Below are 18,985 nucleotides of genomic sequence, written 5' to 3'. Positions count from 1 at the left end.
TGTTGACAACAAGGACAAAGAAATCTAATTAAAGGTAATGATGTCATTTAATCTTAAACATTTCTTAGGAATGTTTACTGGCAGAGTAGACACACACTAAATAAGGGTTTCTGGGCTTCAGAACCTTGTAAAATCATTTTGGTGTGGGTGTGGGGAATAATGCTATAGTCAAAACACAGACATTATACATTTCATTATCATTTAATCATTTTCACATATTTTTTTGTTCCACCACCTCTGAGAAAATATGAATTTCAACAGTTTAAATGTATAACCATTGAAGTCCTTCATATCAAAACTAAGTACTTTATCCTAAAGCTCAACGTTTAATTCTAACACTGCAACCTGAGTTGCAAAACATTCAAAGCATTACCAGAAATGAGTTACTATAGTACTACTACAGTAAAATTTCAGGATTATTTTGGAGCAGCCTTAAATTTGGTCAAATTGTATGATACAGCAGGCAGTAAAATGCTTACGCTGCTGTAGCCTAAGTGATAAATTACTCAGAGAAAGCATAATTAATGTAATTCAAACAAACATAAACAAATAAATGTTAAACAGGCCTTTCTCTGAAGAGATTTAATGGTAATTCTACAGAGCCTGAACTTTAGAAATTGGTATCATAGTGGTGCTCATTTGATAGGATTAAGGATTTTAAAGGCAAAAGCCCTACGGTAACATTTGTTAATCTAACAGAAATGTCTTATTTCCGATCTCTCTCTCTCTCTCTCTTTCTTTGTGTAAAATATATATATATATATATATATATATATATATATATATATATATATATATATATATATATGAGTATAAGGCTATAAGTGGTTGTCAATGCATTTGTTACCACAGCTAGATCAGACAGCCATGGCTCCTCCTATCTATCTGAAAGACTCACTTGTTTGCATTCAAGTACTATCTGGACCAAGTCCACATGGACACTGCCTTTCTAAAAGACACATTCTGCTGTCCACTTAAAATCGGACAATTTTTCCAAGCTGACATCACAGAGAATAAATACTAGAAAGACGGAACGATCACATAAACTCACAAACTCCTAATGGTACATTTACATAATTGACAGCTTTGCGATGGCCATGTAGCCGGCATGGTAAAGAAGAGAGAGACGAGGCTGCCATAGGGCCTACTCTGTTTTCAGAGGAGTGGGAGATTTTTGTACTGTAAAAAATTGATGTCTCGGTACAAGGGGAACACAGAATGAATATTAAATCATGTAACCAACATTGTTTATACAATTGAACATTTCTTTTTTGCTACTACCTGAATTCTGGCATTTAACTTTGTTTTCTGTTTCCCTTTGCTTGCAAAATAATGTTATCTAGTACTTTGTGCATGATGATCAAAACATTTGTCAGGGAGCACAGCCAGTGTGCTGCTGTCACATGTAGGCCACAGTGTTAATGGTCAGAGGGCATAACCAATGTGAGAACTGAACACTGTTTGAAGGGGCTACAGACACCTTTAGGTGATGCGAGCGAAACATTATTGCAAGCTTGGAGTACTAGACTTTTGGCCTCAGCACAATGGACTGGCTCCACCTATCTGTGCATGCACCTGTGGTTCTGTGTGTTCTGTGATTGTCTTTAATGTAAAGAAATGCTCTTGTATATGTAAATATGTACCTGTGTGTGTGCGTGTGTGTGTGTGTGTGTGTGTGTGTGCATGTGCATGTGTTTAATGGAGCGAGTGTTCTCTCGTCAGAGGCTCAGTCTGCCGCCTCTAATTGGTCCAGGTGGTGGTTGTTTTCTCTTGCCTCCCAAGGTGCTTACCCCGCTCCTAAGACCTGAGCTTGGCACGCACCGACACTGTGACCTCCCTGACCCCTGCCGGCTGCTAGGGGCTAGAGTGGGAGCAATGCTCGCCGTTCTCTTTCGGGACTCGTGCTTTGTGCAGCGCCGCTTGGATGCGGAAGTGTGTGCGTGACTCCATGGAGTAGTTCTTATAGTTCTGCCTGTGAAGTAGAGGAGCAGGTCAAACGCAGCCTTAGCAAAGCAGCTTGTGACTACATGTGCAGTATATGATATTAACCAGCACAATACTCAGGGTTAAGGAGCAAGCAAATGTATGGCTGAAGATGCTTCCATTCATTTTCAATAAAGAAGCGTTATGTCAAAGCTTTACAGAGTAAACGTTTGTGGCATGTGTTAAAAGGGAACAGTCCGTGGGGAAACAGACACTCTGCCACATAGGTGCTGGGATGATGCATGGGTTATGAACTCGGGGCTTACTTGGCCATCTCCAGCAGTTTGATGGCCTCTTCTCTCCTTCCCTCTTCCAGACATAGCAAGCCATGCTCCAGCAGAGCATTAGGCACAAGGTAGTGGTCAAACTTAATCTGCGTCTCACTGGAGAGGAAGAGAGAGAAAAAGATAACACAAATTCTTCTTAGCAACAGTGTTTATTGGTAACACCACAGGAGCTCGTTGGCTACCAGTTCCCTCTTTATTGAACCTTGAATCATGTACATCTTGATTTGCTTAGAGCCATTAATAAAGCAGAGCAGGGAAAGTCTATACAATTCCTTCAGGATTCGTAGCCGCCAAATTATCTCGGTCAGGGAGTCGATTTCACCATGGTCTGATGATCCATGTGCCAGATGGAGGGTGCTGCTCACTTGCAGAGGACGAGAGTGAAGTATTGCTCCGCCTCCTCCTTGTGGCCGAGGTGTTTGAGACACAGGCCCTTCAGCAGACTCAACACACAGTGGTCATCTATGGAGGACTCTGTCTCTGAAAGAGAACCCGCTGTTACCAGGATACGACCACCGAGAGAACTCTCACCGCACAGATGCATTCACCATCTGGGCCTCTTGTGCCTGGCTGTGTGTAACAAGAAGTTCCATTAATCATATAGATTGTTTGGTAACACTCAATAACGCCCGCAAGCATCTGGCTGAATGTTACCGCAACGGCCCCTTATGCACTCGACTACGCTCTCTGCAGTAAAAGAGACGTAACATTGCATATTGCTGGTTGACACAGTTGGGGTTATGAACAGCCAGTGAACAGTGCCACGTGTGTTAGTGAACACTGGCATGTGTGCCAAGTGCGTTGTATTGTGGTTGCGGGCGGGCAGTACTGGGGTGCTGTTCAAGTCTCCGCTGCGCTTCGTCCAGCGCCTTCAGCATGCCCTCCGTCAGGTCCCGGTGCTTCCCGATCACCGTGTAGCCGTTCCAGATATACATCATCTCCTGCGGGACAGAGGCATGCATGGAGGAAGTGGCTCTCACCAAAGACCAACGGCGCAGGCCCTGTTCTGCAGGTCTGTCAATGTTTTCACCAGCCACGGACTTCCTTCAGGCCGTACACTCAAATATGCACATGCAGAGAGCGAGGTTTCACTCAGCATGAACTTTCTACGTGTTTCCATTTTCCACAATGCAACTTACTCATAGTACTGTGATAGGGTATGCTTACACAGCACAGAGTGTAACTGCAATACTGTGCAAATATACCATATCAGAAGTAGAATATTACATGTTTACATTAAAACCAGAGTAAGATATAGTTTATGATGACATAATTACAACCATAAGCCCAAAATAAACCAGACAGCAGACAGTACTGACCAGGGGCGGGGCTGGCAGAGGAATGGGGTTGTCCACATTGTAACGGCGAGCCTTGCGGATTGCAAACTTCTCGGTAGGTAGTGACTTCCCGGCAATCTTCTGCTTCAGGCCAGGCACTTGTCTGGGGGAAGCATAGTAATAGTCAATAGCATTCTCTCTTAGGAACCACTGTAATCTCAGAGTATCCTTAGGTGGGCACCTTTTATCATCACAACCCTGGCACAATGGGCCAAAGGCAGCAGATAAGATATAAATGTGGTACACATAGTCATCACAAAAAGACTCACACTGTCCCATTCATCATTATAATTTACATCGACTGTCTGGTCTCACTGACAAGTCCTCTCAACCCAAATGTACACACACGGAGTCTGGCCCCTTAGTTGGCTATTACCTGAACAATGCCACCTCACTCTCCCCGAATGGCTGGCTTTCCTCCCGAGTCAGCATACTAAGGTAGGCAGCTTTCATATAAGCGTAGGTGGCCTGCCGGGATAATGAGTGTATGTGACACAAAAAGCTACATGATGCACAAAAGCATACACTGCAGTTCTGCGAGAGACGTTCTGGTTCTCATTAGACCTAAGCCGTACAGACGCACTCCGCACTTGTGCTTTAAAACGGCTGTGGAGTAGTCACTGTTCCGTGGTTACATTTCTGTCGTGCAGCTCATACGGAGTTGCTGTAATGCGACTTTGCTGCACTGAAGTGCTGTGCTTCGTCGGTGATCGACACGGACCTTGGACCAAGCGTTCTCCTTGCTCAGCAGGTCAGCGTAGAAGTAGGCCATCTTCCAGTGACGCTTGTAGGTGAAGCACCACATCAGCTCCCAGTAGCACATGTGGTGGAACTGCTTCCACACCTGCTGGGCTTCACAGCACTCCTCGAAGCGCTTGATGGCCTGAAGTGCATGCATGCACACGCAAACACAGACACGCAAATGTGCGCGCGCGCACCCAAGCACAAGTGGAAAGGCGCACAACCGAACTTATAAGCATGGAGCGGTGCGGGTATACCACTTCTGCGTGCGTAAACTGTGCTTCTGCATGCATGCTTAATGCTCCTGCACATGTAAACAGTGTAAACTGGTGTGGGCTGATGGAGAACAGATTTGGGGGACAATCACTCACAGCATCCAGGTTGCCTTTGATTTCCTCTATTCGGCCAGCGAAGAACAAGAAAATGGAGCCCTGGTGCAAGTATACGGCATATCAGATACAAAAAATATCCAGACTGCATCGGACCAAAAAGACAGTCCACGGTGGCATCGTGGAGGCATGTCAGTCCCCTCACATTTAGATATGAGAAACAGCACTCCAGTCGTTCACAATTCTTTATCAAATTGTAACTATTAAACAGGTAACTATTAAGCCCCTGCCGAGCTGAGTTAGGGGAGTTTTGCAGGTGCTGGCTAACTATGAGGCCCCTCCTGAACTGAGTTAGGTGTGTTTCAGAAGTGAAAACACCGAAGCGTGCAGGGGCCCTGTGGACTGATGAGTTAAATGCAGCATCAGTCATTTTCTACACAATTTGGTTTCCACTCCAGTGTCTTAGTTTGTGCTCTGACTGTTAACAGTGGAATCCAACATCTTGGAATCCAGCATCACATAGTGAGTTGGTGATCAGTTCCTCAAAGTGATAAACATCAACTATGTTTATATAGCAATATAGCTAAATAAACGGTACAAAGCATATATTTAAATTACATCACATGGTGCAATCATGATGAAGCATGTACACACATACAACAAATTTTACACACACTATGCTCACTGGCAATTTTACATTTTAGCCTTGTGTAATGCTAAAACAGGAAGTAGTGTACCATACCTTAGGATATAGCTTAAGATATGGCTGCAGCAGTTTCTCTGCATCTTCCACATCTCCTTCTCCAGTGCCTGTGTTTTTATACACACACACACACACACACACACACACACAAACACAAACACGCATGTATAGAAAAACACACACACACAAAATGTCACATATGGGTGAACCAAAAAACAGGTTTGATGCTGAGAGTTGTGAATGCAATGTAAAAAAAATCGTAAAATCAGTTCCCTCCAGGGCTAAAAAGATCCCCGTCTATAGAGAAGTGTAAAAAGCATTTAACACATGGACGTGTTTAAAAATGCACCAATGCCTGGCAGTCAACAAAGTTAGATGTTATTGTCTAAAACGGGTATTTTAGGATTGTTGTCACTGTGGGGCTTTCTGGAGTGTAATACACGTGAAGGTCATCTCACCCAGTATGAAGCTCATGAAGGTGTGGTAGCAGAGCAGAAGCATGTTACACAGGAAAGACCTGAATGTGTTCTCTGCAGAGCCCTCCTGGAGCTGCTGAAGACCAAAATCCTGCAACACACACACACACACACACACACACACACACACGTACGCATGCACGCATGCACACAGAAAAACACACACGCATGTGCACGCGCGCAGACGCACGTACGCATACACACATCACATCACATCACATCAGGTCTCATCAAGCCACATCACTCTATTTTTCCCCAAAGGCCTTCCTGGAAAGCAAAGTCAAATCCCTCAGTACTCGCCTTGTTACCAGAGAAACCCACAAACTCAAGCAGCCGCAGGGTCCTGGTGGGCAACAGAGAAAGCATCTGCCAGTAAAAGAAACAAAAAAGACTACATTTTCTCTCCTTTTCTGTATACAACATCCTGTTCTGTTCTCACTCTTGGACTCAGACATGTGTGAAAGCACTCACTAGATTAAATGCTCCCACTCCCAGCTTCACTCCACCCTCAAAGTGACCGTGATTGTCACCCTGAACATAACTGGAGGACTTCAGGACTGTATGAAGTTCCCTGGAAGCAATAGGAAAAAGGTCACTTTAGAAACTGCTCTCTATGCTGGCAAATCACTTCAAGGACTTAATTACCAGAGAATTAAGAATGTCAGGCCTTACTTGTATATCTGATAGCTATTCCTCACTTTCATCCCTCCTTTGATGAAGCTGATCATGTTTTCATCCTGCATAAAGCAATATATTAGTTAAAAAATATTAAATATGTAAAAATAAATGTAGCTGTACAGTGATTGTTGATACTAGTTAACCAGCTCAGCCAAATTTTATGTTTCACTTACAATAGAGGCACAACAGCAAAAAATCAATTGATTTACAGTTATATGGATGTGTTCTAGGAAAAGTGAGACCAACTTGTAAGAAGGTCAGTGCTGCCCTCTGGAGGAGACATTCAGCATAGCACACTTCAGCATGGAGCTCCTCTGAAGACATAATCAACAGTCAGTTACACTATGCCTATATAAACACTCCTTAGTTTACACAATCTACACAAAACACACCCAGTGCCTAATGATGTGAAACAGCAATCACCCTGACATGGTAGGGAAAGTTTGAGAAACTAAGTTTGAAGTTTTCCTTGGGGTTTATGTTAACACAGCCGAACTTCTGTTATTATACGCTTTATCTACAATTGTCTGAAATATGTATAAAATGTTTGCTGCAAATATTTTTTGAAAACATACCTTCTGTAAAGTTTTTGCTATTGAAAGAAGACTTCTTACGATGCCTACAAGGACAAACAAAACCTTAGCAATCCAAAAACTGTTTTCAATTGCAATGGTTAAGGCTTTAATTAAATATATACATCTGATTCTCCATCATCTCAAATTGATAAATGTTATCTGAAATGAAAGATACAGTGATTTGTAAGTGATTATCTAGGACTCGGTTTTGATATTCACAAGAGGTCTCCTGCATTTATAGATATGAATTCAGTTGAAAAGTTTTGCTCAGTTCATGTCTGATTCTTCATTTAAGGGTAGTATGCCTTTAAGCCAATGAACACAGGAATAACTCACATTGTTATTCTTGAAATGCTTGAAGTTTCAGCTATGGGAAGGGGTGTGTTTCAGGATTCCACAGACATACTGTGTCTTTCAAACTAATATTTGATTTCAATCTTATTTCAGATAGGTGAAGTGACTATATATGTAAAATCATTTTTTTTGCAGTAAAGCAAAGAAGTTGACACTAAAGCCAAGGCAAAGCTCCTAATAACCCATTTAGAAAGCAGTTACAGTTTTCATGAGCATCTGAGGATCTGAACCAAACCCACGCAGCAGTAGAGCTTCTAGAAGAGGCTGAACTACTAAAGGGATCTGCTCTGATAGCCAGTACTGTACAGAAGGTCAAGCTGCCACAGTGATGCAGTTCTGCTGAAGGTCCCAGTGGGAGGTGCAGGCGCCAAGATGCACTGTCAGGTCTGCAGCTGCAGAACTGGTTTGCGGGACGCCGTATATGACTAGGAAGCGCAGCTGTATGTGAGAGAGTGAGATGGTGTTTTGCTTTTCAACACATGTGGTGGGTGTGTGTAGTCAAACGTCAGCAATGTTTGTTTAGTCACATGTCAGCAGTCTTTGCTAAGATGACGTGGCAGTGTAACTGTGTGTGTGTGTGTGTGTGTGTGTGTGTGTGTGTGTGTGTACTGCACATTCTCACAGATATACTCCAGCACTCATTGTGTCAGTTAGCTCAGAAATTCCACCAGCCCCTATGATGCGATATAAGCCCCGGGATGCCCACCATACAGGGGCTTACGTGACCACTTCTACCATTCCACAGAGACAACACCCTGCACCCTGCACCCTGCTGAACTGGAGCCAGTCTCTCGTGACCCTCAGCCACCTTAAATAGGCCTCGCTGATCCTCGCCTAGCACGCTGTCCCTGGCTATTAGTCACTAGGATAAAAACATAAAGCAAGTCTCTGTTCTGACATAGTTTACCCATATGCCTGCTTACAGAGTCTGCATTCACTGTACACCAGCTTCTATGTGATGCACATTATACTTGATTATAGCAGTGAAAACAGTATAGATCCAGTAATGCACCACAGATCCCGCAGTGAGTCTATGGTAAGAGGTAAGGGGTGGAACCATTACCGCTGACACACAGCCTGAGCGTCTTTCATTGTATTTCCGGCCACCAAGATGTCCTCAGGGTCAAAGGTCATCATAGCCTGCATTTCCAGAATGGTCGCATATGTGAGTGCATGATACATGCTGTCTTTAGTCCTGTCATAGAAAACAAAGGAGGAGAGTGCATCAGATCTATTTATAGCAATATGGCAGCTAGAGTGTGACTCAGCTGTAACTAAGAAAGCACTGTGACACCTCTAACACAGAGATTGTAAAATAACAGATAAACACGCCACATTGATCAGACCGAGACTAATACAGCAATACTAATTCTCCATAAAGTTAATCCCAGAGTTTTGACAGAAACCCAGTTAGAATTTGTTGTGATCGGAAAATGATCAACATTTTGGTGTGATTTATTATTTTTTTTCAATATTATAACAATTCTTGGCAACTCAAGTCCTATAATATAACCTACTTTTTCTCCATCATGAGCAGGGCAAGACGTGGGCCCAGTTCTCTAAGAAACAGGGCAGTGTGAATTAGGTAGAATGTAGCACTGTAGGTCTGAAATCCTCAGGTGCAGGATCACTGGTTGAACCAGTTCAACTGGGTTTCCTTCACAGAGACAGAGCTGGACTAGTGCTGCTGAGGTCAACACGCAGGGGAATGCTGATCTGCTGCATGGTTCACATTTCACCCCTATTCACCAGGAAGCAAGCTTTGTAAGTAAGGCCACAACTCGCCTGTACTGCCTGTATATCACAACTCGCCTGTACTGCCTGTATATCAGTCAGTATCAGAGTCTTGGAATTAAATTTGGCAAAAAGAGAAACAAGTCAGCACAGATTAAAGACAACAAAACACAAAGGAAGGATTAAAGGAAACAAATGAATGCAAAAGTAACAATGGATAGTATGAAAATAAATTCCATCATTGCTGACATGCTGCCCATGTCATTTAGCAGTATGTTTTTGCCATCATCCATGTTACTTATGATTGTTTATCATATTCAATATTGCTGATACAGAATCAGCGAAATGGCTCAAAAGGAAGAAAGAAATACTGCTGTGACGAAGCTTCCTGGTCAGCACGCAAGCACTCGCGGGAGAACTGTGATGGCTCTCGAGAGTGTGAGCCTCAACTCCTGTGTCTCTGCACTCTCCATCTAACACACACCCAAACACACACGCTGCATGAAAGATCACCTAATCTATGAGGTCAGAGAGACTGTGTTATCCTCACACACAAGCACTTACTAAACTGGTACAGACTTAGGCACACAACTAACTCATATATATACACACACATGCACACAAAGACACCGAGGCACACGTGCAAGCATTGCTATTAAAACAGTTTTTCCAGTCTGTAAAGTACATTCTGTATCCCCAGTTCACCATATCTAACACTTGTGAATGAGTGAAGTGATTCAGGAAAATTTAACTACTTAAAGAAAATGAACTGGCTGTAATAACCTGACTAAAAAATGTGCAATAAAGTAAAGAAATATTTTTAGTGGATTCAATAGTGGATTCATTTTTAGTGGATTTTTACTGCAAAGCTTTTTAAGAGTTGTAATGCTACTGGGAGAGAAGGCAAATAATTTTTTTATTATCTGTCATGACTTGTGATTAAATTTGCGTTTCTGTAAAGACATGTCCTGTCCGTGCGTCAGCAAGTCTGTGAAACAGCAGTTAACATGTCTTCTGACACAGAACATTTCCCAGAAGGCTGACCTAGGGAGAGTCCTCGTTCCTAGCCTACACAGAGCATTACAACAGACACATTCTCACACATGCATGAGTTCTGCAATGGTGTCTGTGCTCAGCAATTTACAGATGAACGGAAGGAAGACGCGACAGTTTGCACTCTCCTCTTATCCACATTGGAGGGCGGATCCTGTACTCAAGGCTCGCTTTCGCCTGGATGTCCAGGCTCACAGCCAGGTGACCTGCTCCAGCAGGAGAATGTGGGGTGGAGAACAGAGCTGGCGCAGACCTGCAGAAGGCAGCCTCTGTGAAAATGACCACCTCAGCTTCATAACTGGTAGTATAACATGTGCACACAGGCACCCACATGTTTGCTCATAACTGCAACTGGCCAGACACAAGTGCTGATGTAAGACTGGGAATGGATTTTGGGCAGCTTTGGATTGGTCAATGGATTTTGGGCAGCTTTGGATTGGTCAATGGATGTTGGGCAACTCTGGATTGTTCAGTGGAAGCTGTCTCAAGAGGATTCAAGAGGAAAGGAGGTTTATGGAAAAAGCAACACAAGGCAAACACACATTATTACATACAAACACAAGCACATAGACAGCACAGAGTTTCTAAAGTTCTGAACGTAAAGTCTGAATGACACATGACCACAACTTTAGCCATAACATACTTCTTAGGATCTCTCACTCACACACACACACACACACACACACACACACACACACACACTCTCTCTCTCGCTCTCGCTCTCTCTCTTTCTCTCCATCTCTCACCTGCTCTTAAGTCTGCACAGAGCCTCTTCAAAGTCATTTCGCAGGAACATATCCATTGCAGTCATGCAGTCCTCCAGAGCCATGGACAAGTCTGATCTTTCTGACCTGAGACACACATACATACACAACACAGAAAGATAAAAGATGAAACGGTGTTTGAAATGCTGTGGTACAATCAGCACACTCATCACATATCGCAGTATAAACAGAATAAGCACATTCATATCACTAAACAAACACTACATTACTACACTACATGTGGCGCCTGTGCAATACAAACAGCTGAAATCAGTACTAAGCAGATTATCAGACACTGTTAAATGTGTACTAGACTGATTATCAGACATTGTTAAATGTGCAACACCCTCTATCACATCTATGGCTGGGCTACTTTCATACATGGGAAATATGAGATCATTCACTTTAACACCGATCATGTTACTTACTCAGTAAGCAAGTAGAACAATATCATATGCGAGCATCTACTTTAGCTGGGGAAGAGAAGTCAATGTCATATTCTTTTAAATCAAGCTTATTGTGTGTGTGTGTGTGTGTGTGTGTGTGTGTGTGTGTGTGTGTGTGAGTGTGTGTGGTCAGTCATGTACCCCTGAGCATTACTTCTGGTTCTCATTTTATTACGAGAACAGGGAGACTAGAATGACCTACAAACTCACTGGAGCAGAGGTAGCGTCTCATATAGCAGGCCTGGGAGAGACATGTAGAACGGTGTGTGTGGAAGTAGGACAGTGCGTAGGTATGTGAGGTGGCTGTGTGTGTGTAGAGCACTGAGATGTCTAGCACTGCAGTCAGCTCTTCTTCAAGAGACGAGCTGAAACACTATAGCAGCCTAGACATTAGAACCTGCATCCCTTCAATACTACCTAGAACAATATGAGCGATGCCAACAATGCAATACAGACACTGACTCCAGATCAGTCCTGTGATTTTCACAATTAACATGGAACAATGTTTATGTTTGCAGAAGCTTTAAATGAACCTTTCAGTCTTTTTATGCTAGCACTTCACCACAGATGGGATTTTATGGGTCAGGAGACACACTGCTGCAACAACCTGGCTGTGAGCTCCTACACCAGGCCTGATGCTGTATAATAAATCACACTAACTCAGCACTGTCGTTTGTGTGCGAGCTTTGGGATACTTGACCCCATGTACATGCTACCGAAGCCATCTGATATCAGACACGGTTAAGCATCGAAGGCATGCTGGAAACCCTTATAAAACAAGTTTTAGGAATGCACCAGGAATACTTGGGCAGTGCTACTAAACATTGTTTGCATGATCATATCATACTGATGCTAATACTGACCATTTTATTTGGCACTATTCATCATTATTAACAGAGATATGCTCTGTTTACACCTGGTTGGAGTATCGTTGCAGGAAATCACAAAACTGTGTAGCTCAGAGAAGCAGCAGAAAAACTCTACATCCCAAAACCATTTCAAAATAAACTTTTGCATTGAAATTTGTAATTTGAGTGACCACAAGTTTGGTCCCCATCAAGCTGTAATGCAGCCTGTAATTCAATAACAGACCATCACACAACACACCCTCTATGAGACATCTCAGGAACAGTAATTGATTATGACTCTTCTCTATGGACAGGGGAGCGAGGAACTGACGAGGACAATAGAAGCAGACAAACTGAAGTGAGAGAGGTAACTAAACAAGAGGCACGTCTTTCCACTCCAACCTGAAGGACAGTGGCAGGCTTTGTGCCCTCGTCTACAACAGCCCCCCACCCACCCCCAGCTCATTTAACAGCCCAGGCGACAGCCAGCCCTATAGGCCTGTGTGGCCGTTAAGTTTTTATATGTGGCTGACTCACATGCCGGCCACTTCAACTTCGGCCTGTACGCTGCTCAGGTCCTCAAATAGCTCCTCCAGAGCCCAGGCATTACCCAGAGGGAACACAGTAAATCACCCAGCTGAAGATAGCTTTCCACAGCTGAATAGGGAACAGCTAGCTGATATAATACTTCACCGTTTTTGAACAGCTCAGTGCATAAGAATTATTTCAAATGTGATGCATGAGAGCTCTGGGTGTATGTACGCCACAGATTCAGATTAAATAAACCAGTGCAAATCGCAAGGGATTGCTCCGTAAACAAAGAAAATTGTTTCAGTGTATTTTACCCAGCCTGCAGCAGGCCCCCAAGCTTTAGGACTCAAAGAGGATGTAAGGCCTTGATATCACAGCAGTATCTGAATGAACTAGTATAGCTCAGCTTATGCTGAGCACATGCTACCTATGAAGTCACGACGGAGACAAACCGGTGGACAGAACACACGGGTCTAAGTTCTGTTCAACTGGCTGAAACCTGTGGACAGGGTACACAGTGAAGTTGAGAAATAAAAGTCAGCCGTTTCAAAAATGCTGATCTCCCGGAGGGACGACCTGAATTCTGAATATCATTGCTGGGATCGCAGATGACAAACACTAGCTGTCAGTACATCACAGACAAGCAGTGCTAAGAGATTCTTTTGATAATCATAGAATGGTTTTTTTTAGCTTTTGATTTTTACAATGGAGCCCTACGTGCATATCATCTCACTTTAGCTAGAGTGACATAGCATAACCGAAGCTTGAAAACTAGGAGATTGAATGCATAACACTGAATGCTTTTCACAAACCTGCTCACATTGACTGCTCACACAGCATCCAAAACTCTTTCTGCATTTCAAAACAACGCAATCTGTGCATACTCTTATACATTTCAAAAGTACATGTTCTCGCATGCACACACAGGCACACACACACACACACACACACATGCAAGCACACACAGATCCATTAGCAGCATCACATTCTTACCCATTTGCCAGAGTTTCTACCTTTACTGACATTTTCATCTGGTACAGCAAAAGATGCAAAGAGAGGGACCAGATGTCAAAAAGAAAGACGTAAAGCGGGGAAATTCTCGGTGTGTCAGCTCACGCTCTTTCAGCAACTCCCAGCAGCAGATTTCCTCTTGTTTTAACACACACACACACACACACACACCACACACCACACACACTCACACACACTCATTCACTCCCACAAACCCAGGAGCCAGGAGACCAGTAGAAAGGAAGAACGCAGAGCTTAATAAGATTGGGATGACCATTACACCCAGAGAAGCAAAACACTCTGTCCCCTTTTGCTTCATCCTCCTCTCCCTTGCGCACACACACACTCACCAACACACTCACACACACACACACACACACACACACACACACACACACCTCAGCTCTCCTTCCTAAACCCCTCCTCTTCTCAGCATCACACTCACGCTACACACTGCAGTCTACCCTCTGACTGGTCAGTGCAGCCAGGGGAACAGAAACCTTCTTCCTTTGGATTCTGGCCAAATAACAAACAAAGGTACAGATATATATTACAGATATATACTGCATAGTGACAATGGGACCACTGACTCCAAATACAAAGGCAACCCTTATTGCAGGGACAGGCCTGCAATTGCGACTCAGCTGCAGAAAGTCCTATCATGGGACACAGGAAAGAATATCTTAACTTTAGCCTGTGAATTTAGTCTGCCAGGGAATGACGTCGCATACAGCAAGCTGGTGAGAGGTGGGGAGGGAGAGAGAGAGGCACTGTTTTTACTGCTGTTTTTTACTGCAGTGATGTTGTTCAGTAAAGCGTTGTTGCAGAGCCCACAGCCAGTCCCAGTTCTGCTTGTAAGCCTTTACAATGGCATAGATAAACATCTACAGCACCAAGGTTAATCCCATATGTTAGCTGGGTATTATCCCAGTCTAAAACTACACCTTGCTTTAGAATATTGCTGGAAGGGTTAATGGTCAGGTGTTACTGCTGTGTTCGATGCACCATTGTGGGAAAGGGTTTCTAAGTGTGATTAGCTATTCATTACATTATAACCTCAGTTTAGCTTCCTGACATGAATCCTAGTGTAGGTGAAACATCTAGCCTTAATGGCTTTATGATGTTGAACATTTCACTGACATCGTGCTGTATGTTGATCTGGGATTTATATTAATGCACCAATAAGGAAGTGTATAGCTTCATGCACTCACACCCACGTAAACGCATGTGCACATTAACAGCTCCACCTCCACTAGGCAGCACATAATAAAGATTCCTCAGAGACGCGGTCTGCTGATGTTTACTAACAGGATGAGATTTCATTGCACACTCTCCTGTGGCTGTGTGCACTTAGCAATCTAGTGCTTGATATCACAGCAGTGTCATCTGAATGAACTAGTATAGCTCAGCTTATACTGATCACATGCTACAAATGAAGTCACAACGGAGACAAACTGGTGGACAGAACACACGGGTCTAAGATGGCTGAAACCTGTGGATAAGGTACACAGTGAAGTTGATGACAAAGTCAGCCGCTTCAAAAATCCCATTTGTTTAGGGAATCAACCGCGGCAGCTGTTAAGATGTGTGACAGGACCGTGTAAGGGTATGCGTGCTATGTGACAACAGAGCTGATGGACGTAGTGGACATAAGATATTGATACTAAGGTCTTGATACACAAATATTAATTCCAGGCAGGAGGTTTACTGACACAGCCAGTGTAGTGGTGAAAATTCCTGTAACCACTGCAGTTGAGACATGGTAAAAATTCATCCTGGCCAGACAAGATTATTGTCCATATTTACCTGTAGCAAAAACATGTACAACCTCTTTAAATCCTTAATTTATTGGATGTAGCTCAGTGGTTGAGGTTAAGGTACTGGTTAAGGTACTGGCATTGTAATCAGAAGGTTGCTGGTTCAAGCCTCACTGTTAGGCCTCTGAGCAAGGCTCTTAATCCTCAATTGCTCAAGTTGTACTCAGTCATAATTGTAAGTTGCTTTGGATAAAAGTGTTAGCTAAATGCTGTAAATATCAGTTGAATCACCTGAAAACAAGCATGGCAGAATGATGCCTTTTCTCTGTCGTGAATAACGAGCTCTGAACAACAGGACATACTCTCACCATACAGCTCTCAGACGAGGTCAGCTTGAACCATATGGTTATACATGGGTGACCCTCATGCACCTCCTCAGACCAGGCAGCACTAACACATGTGCACCCAATTTAGACATCACAAACTGTACCAAAACTGCAGCAGCTGATTATATAATTCAGGGCCTTAATGAAATACAGTCAACATGGTACAAACATTTTGTGCTGACATAGCAGAGCATTAACTGGAAGGTCTAAAAGAAACTTACGATGTAGAGGACGTGTCTTTAAGGTCATCTGTGCTGTCTGGCTCCTGCAACCTATAACATAACAGGGAGGGGAGGGTAACAAGGCAAACAAGGCAAAGACAAAGTTAGAATAAAGCGCTAAAAGAACCCCTGAAAGGGCAGCATTGTTGTGGGTAACTCAACACCCCCATCTCATTTACAATCAACACAACATGAAGAAATCTCAAAACGGGGAAAGAATTCACATGCAGCTCAATGGTAAAATGGTTCCCTTACCCAGTGTCTGTAAAGACAGGATCCAACCCATCACTTTCTATGACCGGTGACCTAAAAAAAAAAGGAATGCATATTTAATATTAATGGCCAATAATGCTTCTGATATAGCAAATGACATACTTTTAGTGATGCAGACTGACTGTGGTTGAGCAGTGGGGCAGTGTGGTGCCTCCTCTTTTTCAAGTGTGTCCCTAAAATCAGATTTAAAAGTTGTATTTATACACACACACACACACACACACATCACATATTTACTTAAAAGACTGGTGCTCAGAGTTAATTTATTTGATGATATTGTTTTATGGAAACATTTTTTTATGACAAAAATTACTGACTAAAAATAAATGCTGTTTGCATATGTATACTCCCCCTTACTTCAGTCATCACTGGTCAAACTGTGACTTCCAAGGAAAGACCAAAGAGCATTCTAGGGAAATTTTAGGTTAAGTTGTAGACATTCCCAAGATATGAAATGGCCACAAAATAATATCCAAGTGTTTGGACATCCTGATGAGCATTACTGGATCAATTATGAGGAAATGGAAGCTGCATCATACCAGACAGCATCAGGGTGACCCAGCCTGGGGATAAGATTTTGTGGTCAGATGAGACAAAAATGGTAGTTTTTGGTCAAAAGCTGTATACTAATAAACTGAAGATTGGGAGAAAATTGCTTTTGAGCAGGACAATGATCCTTGTTAATACACATCTCAGTCCAAATGAGAATGATTTGAAATCATTATTTGAAAACTGTGATCCACAAGCATCCAAAACATTGTGCAAAACTGGAAAAAAAAACTGAATACTTGATGAATACGATATTAATACTTGTGAATACTTGTGTCAGGAGCATTTTTCAGTTTTTATTATTATTTAAAGATCTGCTGACAAAGTCTGACATTTTGCAGTTCACTTTAAGATCTTATTGCAATTTGCAATTTTAAAAATACTGTCTGGAACAATCTGGGTCATTTGTAATCCAGATTAATCTGATTTCTAATGCTGGTTTAATACTTTTACATAGCACCGAATGTGTAAACCTACCTTCTGCAATTTGTTAGTGTATGAAATGTTGCTCGTAGTAATAATCAGCTATGACCAGCATAGCTGATTTTTCTGCTGTTAATACAACCATCAACTATATTTAAAGACTATCCCACAACCCTCATAACATCATGATGGAAAGTCTGTAACTGGTGTAAATACAAAAAAAACCATTAATAACATAACAAGAAGAATATGTTGGGAAGCATTAGTGCCTATCTTGAATAATATAATATAGTGCACTCGAGGTAAAGACCTCCAGCTCATTATCACCCGCATCTGTTCCTTGGTCATAATAATAATAATAATAATAAAGACTTGGACTTGTATAGCGCATTTTATATACCCAAGGCCACGTTACCATTCCAAACAAACAAAAGAATCTCTAACTAGTTGTTAAGAGGGAAAGAAGGTATTCTGAGACAAGACTTTTAAGATGGGCTCTGTAGTAAGACAGAGAGGTGCTAGTACAAATACATGTAGGTAAGGAGTTCCAGGGGGTAAAAGTCTCTAAAAGACCAACCAGCCACAGTGGAAATCCTGAACCTACAAACAGTTAGCAGACAAGAGTCAGATGACCTGAGACTGTGAGACAAGACATATGGGTTAGTAGTAGTTCAGGTGGGCGCAAGGCCATGCAGGGCTTTAAAGACTAACAGCAGGATTTTATACCGCACGCACACTATAACCGGTGACCAGTGTAACTGGTGAAGAATGAGATTAATGTGAACAGATTTCTTAGAGGCTACTAGGCTGCAGAATTTGAAATGTTCTGGAGTCTTTGGAGGTAAACCCACGAATAGAGAGCGGCAGTCGTCTAACCTAGATGTAATGAGGGCGTGCACCAGGATCTCAGCATCGGGGAACCATAGGACAAAGCTGAGCAACATTGCGGAAATGGAAAAATGCTGTCTTAGTTAGGGATCGAATATGTGGGGCAAAGTTGAGACCTGGGATCAAAGGCTTCCATCAACAGAAAAGAGACCAAAAAAAGTATCATCAATACAAATAAGTGGTCAGAGTAGGCCGAGGTGCTTGACATGGTGTCAGTCAATTCAGTTTTCTTAGCATTTAGTTTTAGAACGCTACTGCTCAACCAATATATGAATATATACGAATATAGAATATAGGAAACCAATGTGGGAGATGTAAATGATTCTGTGGGACTGGTTTTAATATAGATGTAATTATCATCAGAACAGCAAAAAAAATGCAAGTCTGTGATGACGAATAATGTTTCCATGGGGCCGGATGTAAATGCTAAATAACAAAGGGCCGTGAACAGTGCCTTGGAGAACAACTAGAGTAACAGGAGTAGTGTTAGGTTTAGACATGTATACTCCTGCTTTTGCTAGGCCTTCCTTTTCAGAATTACTCGGCTTCTGTATAATTCTGTGGCTTATGTATGCCTACCGTTTTCCAGTTAAACCTGCCTAATACTATTTCCAATCATGGTCTCAGAATGCCTGTGC

General features: G+C 42.6%; 1 protein-coding gene across 4 annotated transcripts in view; it reads right to left on the bottom strand.

Annotated features, from left to right (window-relative positions):
• Positions 1-131: 131 nt before the first annotated feature.
• Positions 132-18,985, bottom strand: part of ttc39a (tetratricopeptide repeat domain 39A) — a 20,210-nt gene continuing 1,356 nt past the window's right edge. The window contains exons 2-21 of one of the 4 annotated variants that reach the window (XM_027015997.3): positions 16,610-16,660; positions 16,470-16,520; positions 16,215-16,265; positions 10,997-11,101; positions 8,527-8,658; positions 7,110-7,153; positions 6,781-6,848; positions 6,529-6,593; positions 6,328-6,427; positions 6,157-6,222; positions 5,839-5,947; positions 5,420-5,487; positions 4,720-4,779; positions 4,329-4,490; positions 3,984-4,075; positions 3,590-3,710; positions 3,100-3,211; positions 2,636-2,750; positions 2,250-2,366; positions 133-1,972 (exon numbers count right to left, since the gene is read on the bottom strand). In XM_027015997.3, coding sequence (XP_026871798.3) covers positions 1,855-1,972; positions 2,250-2,366; positions 2,636-2,750; positions 3,100-3,211; positions 3,590-3,710; positions 3,984-4,075; positions 4,329-4,490; positions 4,720-4,779; positions 5,420-5,487; positions 5,839-5,947; positions 6,157-6,222; positions 6,328-6,427; positions 6,529-6,593; positions 6,781-6,848; positions 7,110-7,153; positions 8,527-8,658; positions 10,997-11,101; positions 16,215-16,265; positions 16,470-16,520; positions 16,610-16,660 — 1,807 coding nt within the window. In that variant the 3' untranslated portion in view covers positions 133-1,854. Of the gene's footprint in view, positions 1,973-2,249; positions 2,367-2,635; positions 2,751-3,099; positions 3,212-3,589; positions 3,711-3,983; positions 4,076-4,328; positions 4,491-4,719; positions 4,780-5,419; positions 5,488-5,838; positions 5,948-6,156; positions 6,223-6,327; positions 6,428-6,528; positions 6,594-6,780; positions 6,849-7,109; positions 7,154-8,526; positions 8,659-8,980; positions 9,137-10,996; positions 11,102-13,832; positions 14,230-16,214; positions 16,266-16,469; positions 16,521-16,609; positions 16,661-18,985 lie in introns of those variants that run through there. The other 3 variants (XM_081707814.1, XM_027015998.3, XM_081707815.1) reach the window with 3 other exon arrangements.

The sequence above is a fragment of the Electrophorus electricus genome, chromosome 25 (assembly GCF_041902795.1).
Source record: "Electrophorus electricus isolate QZ-2024a chromosome 25, ASM4190279v1, whole genome shotgun sequence".
In the NCBI taxonomy this organism is placed as follows: Eukaryota; Metazoa; Chordata; class Actinopteri; order Gymnotiformes; family Gymnotidae; genus Electrophorus; species Electrophorus electricus.
This window is presented reverse-complemented; position numbering and strand designations above follow the sequence as displayed.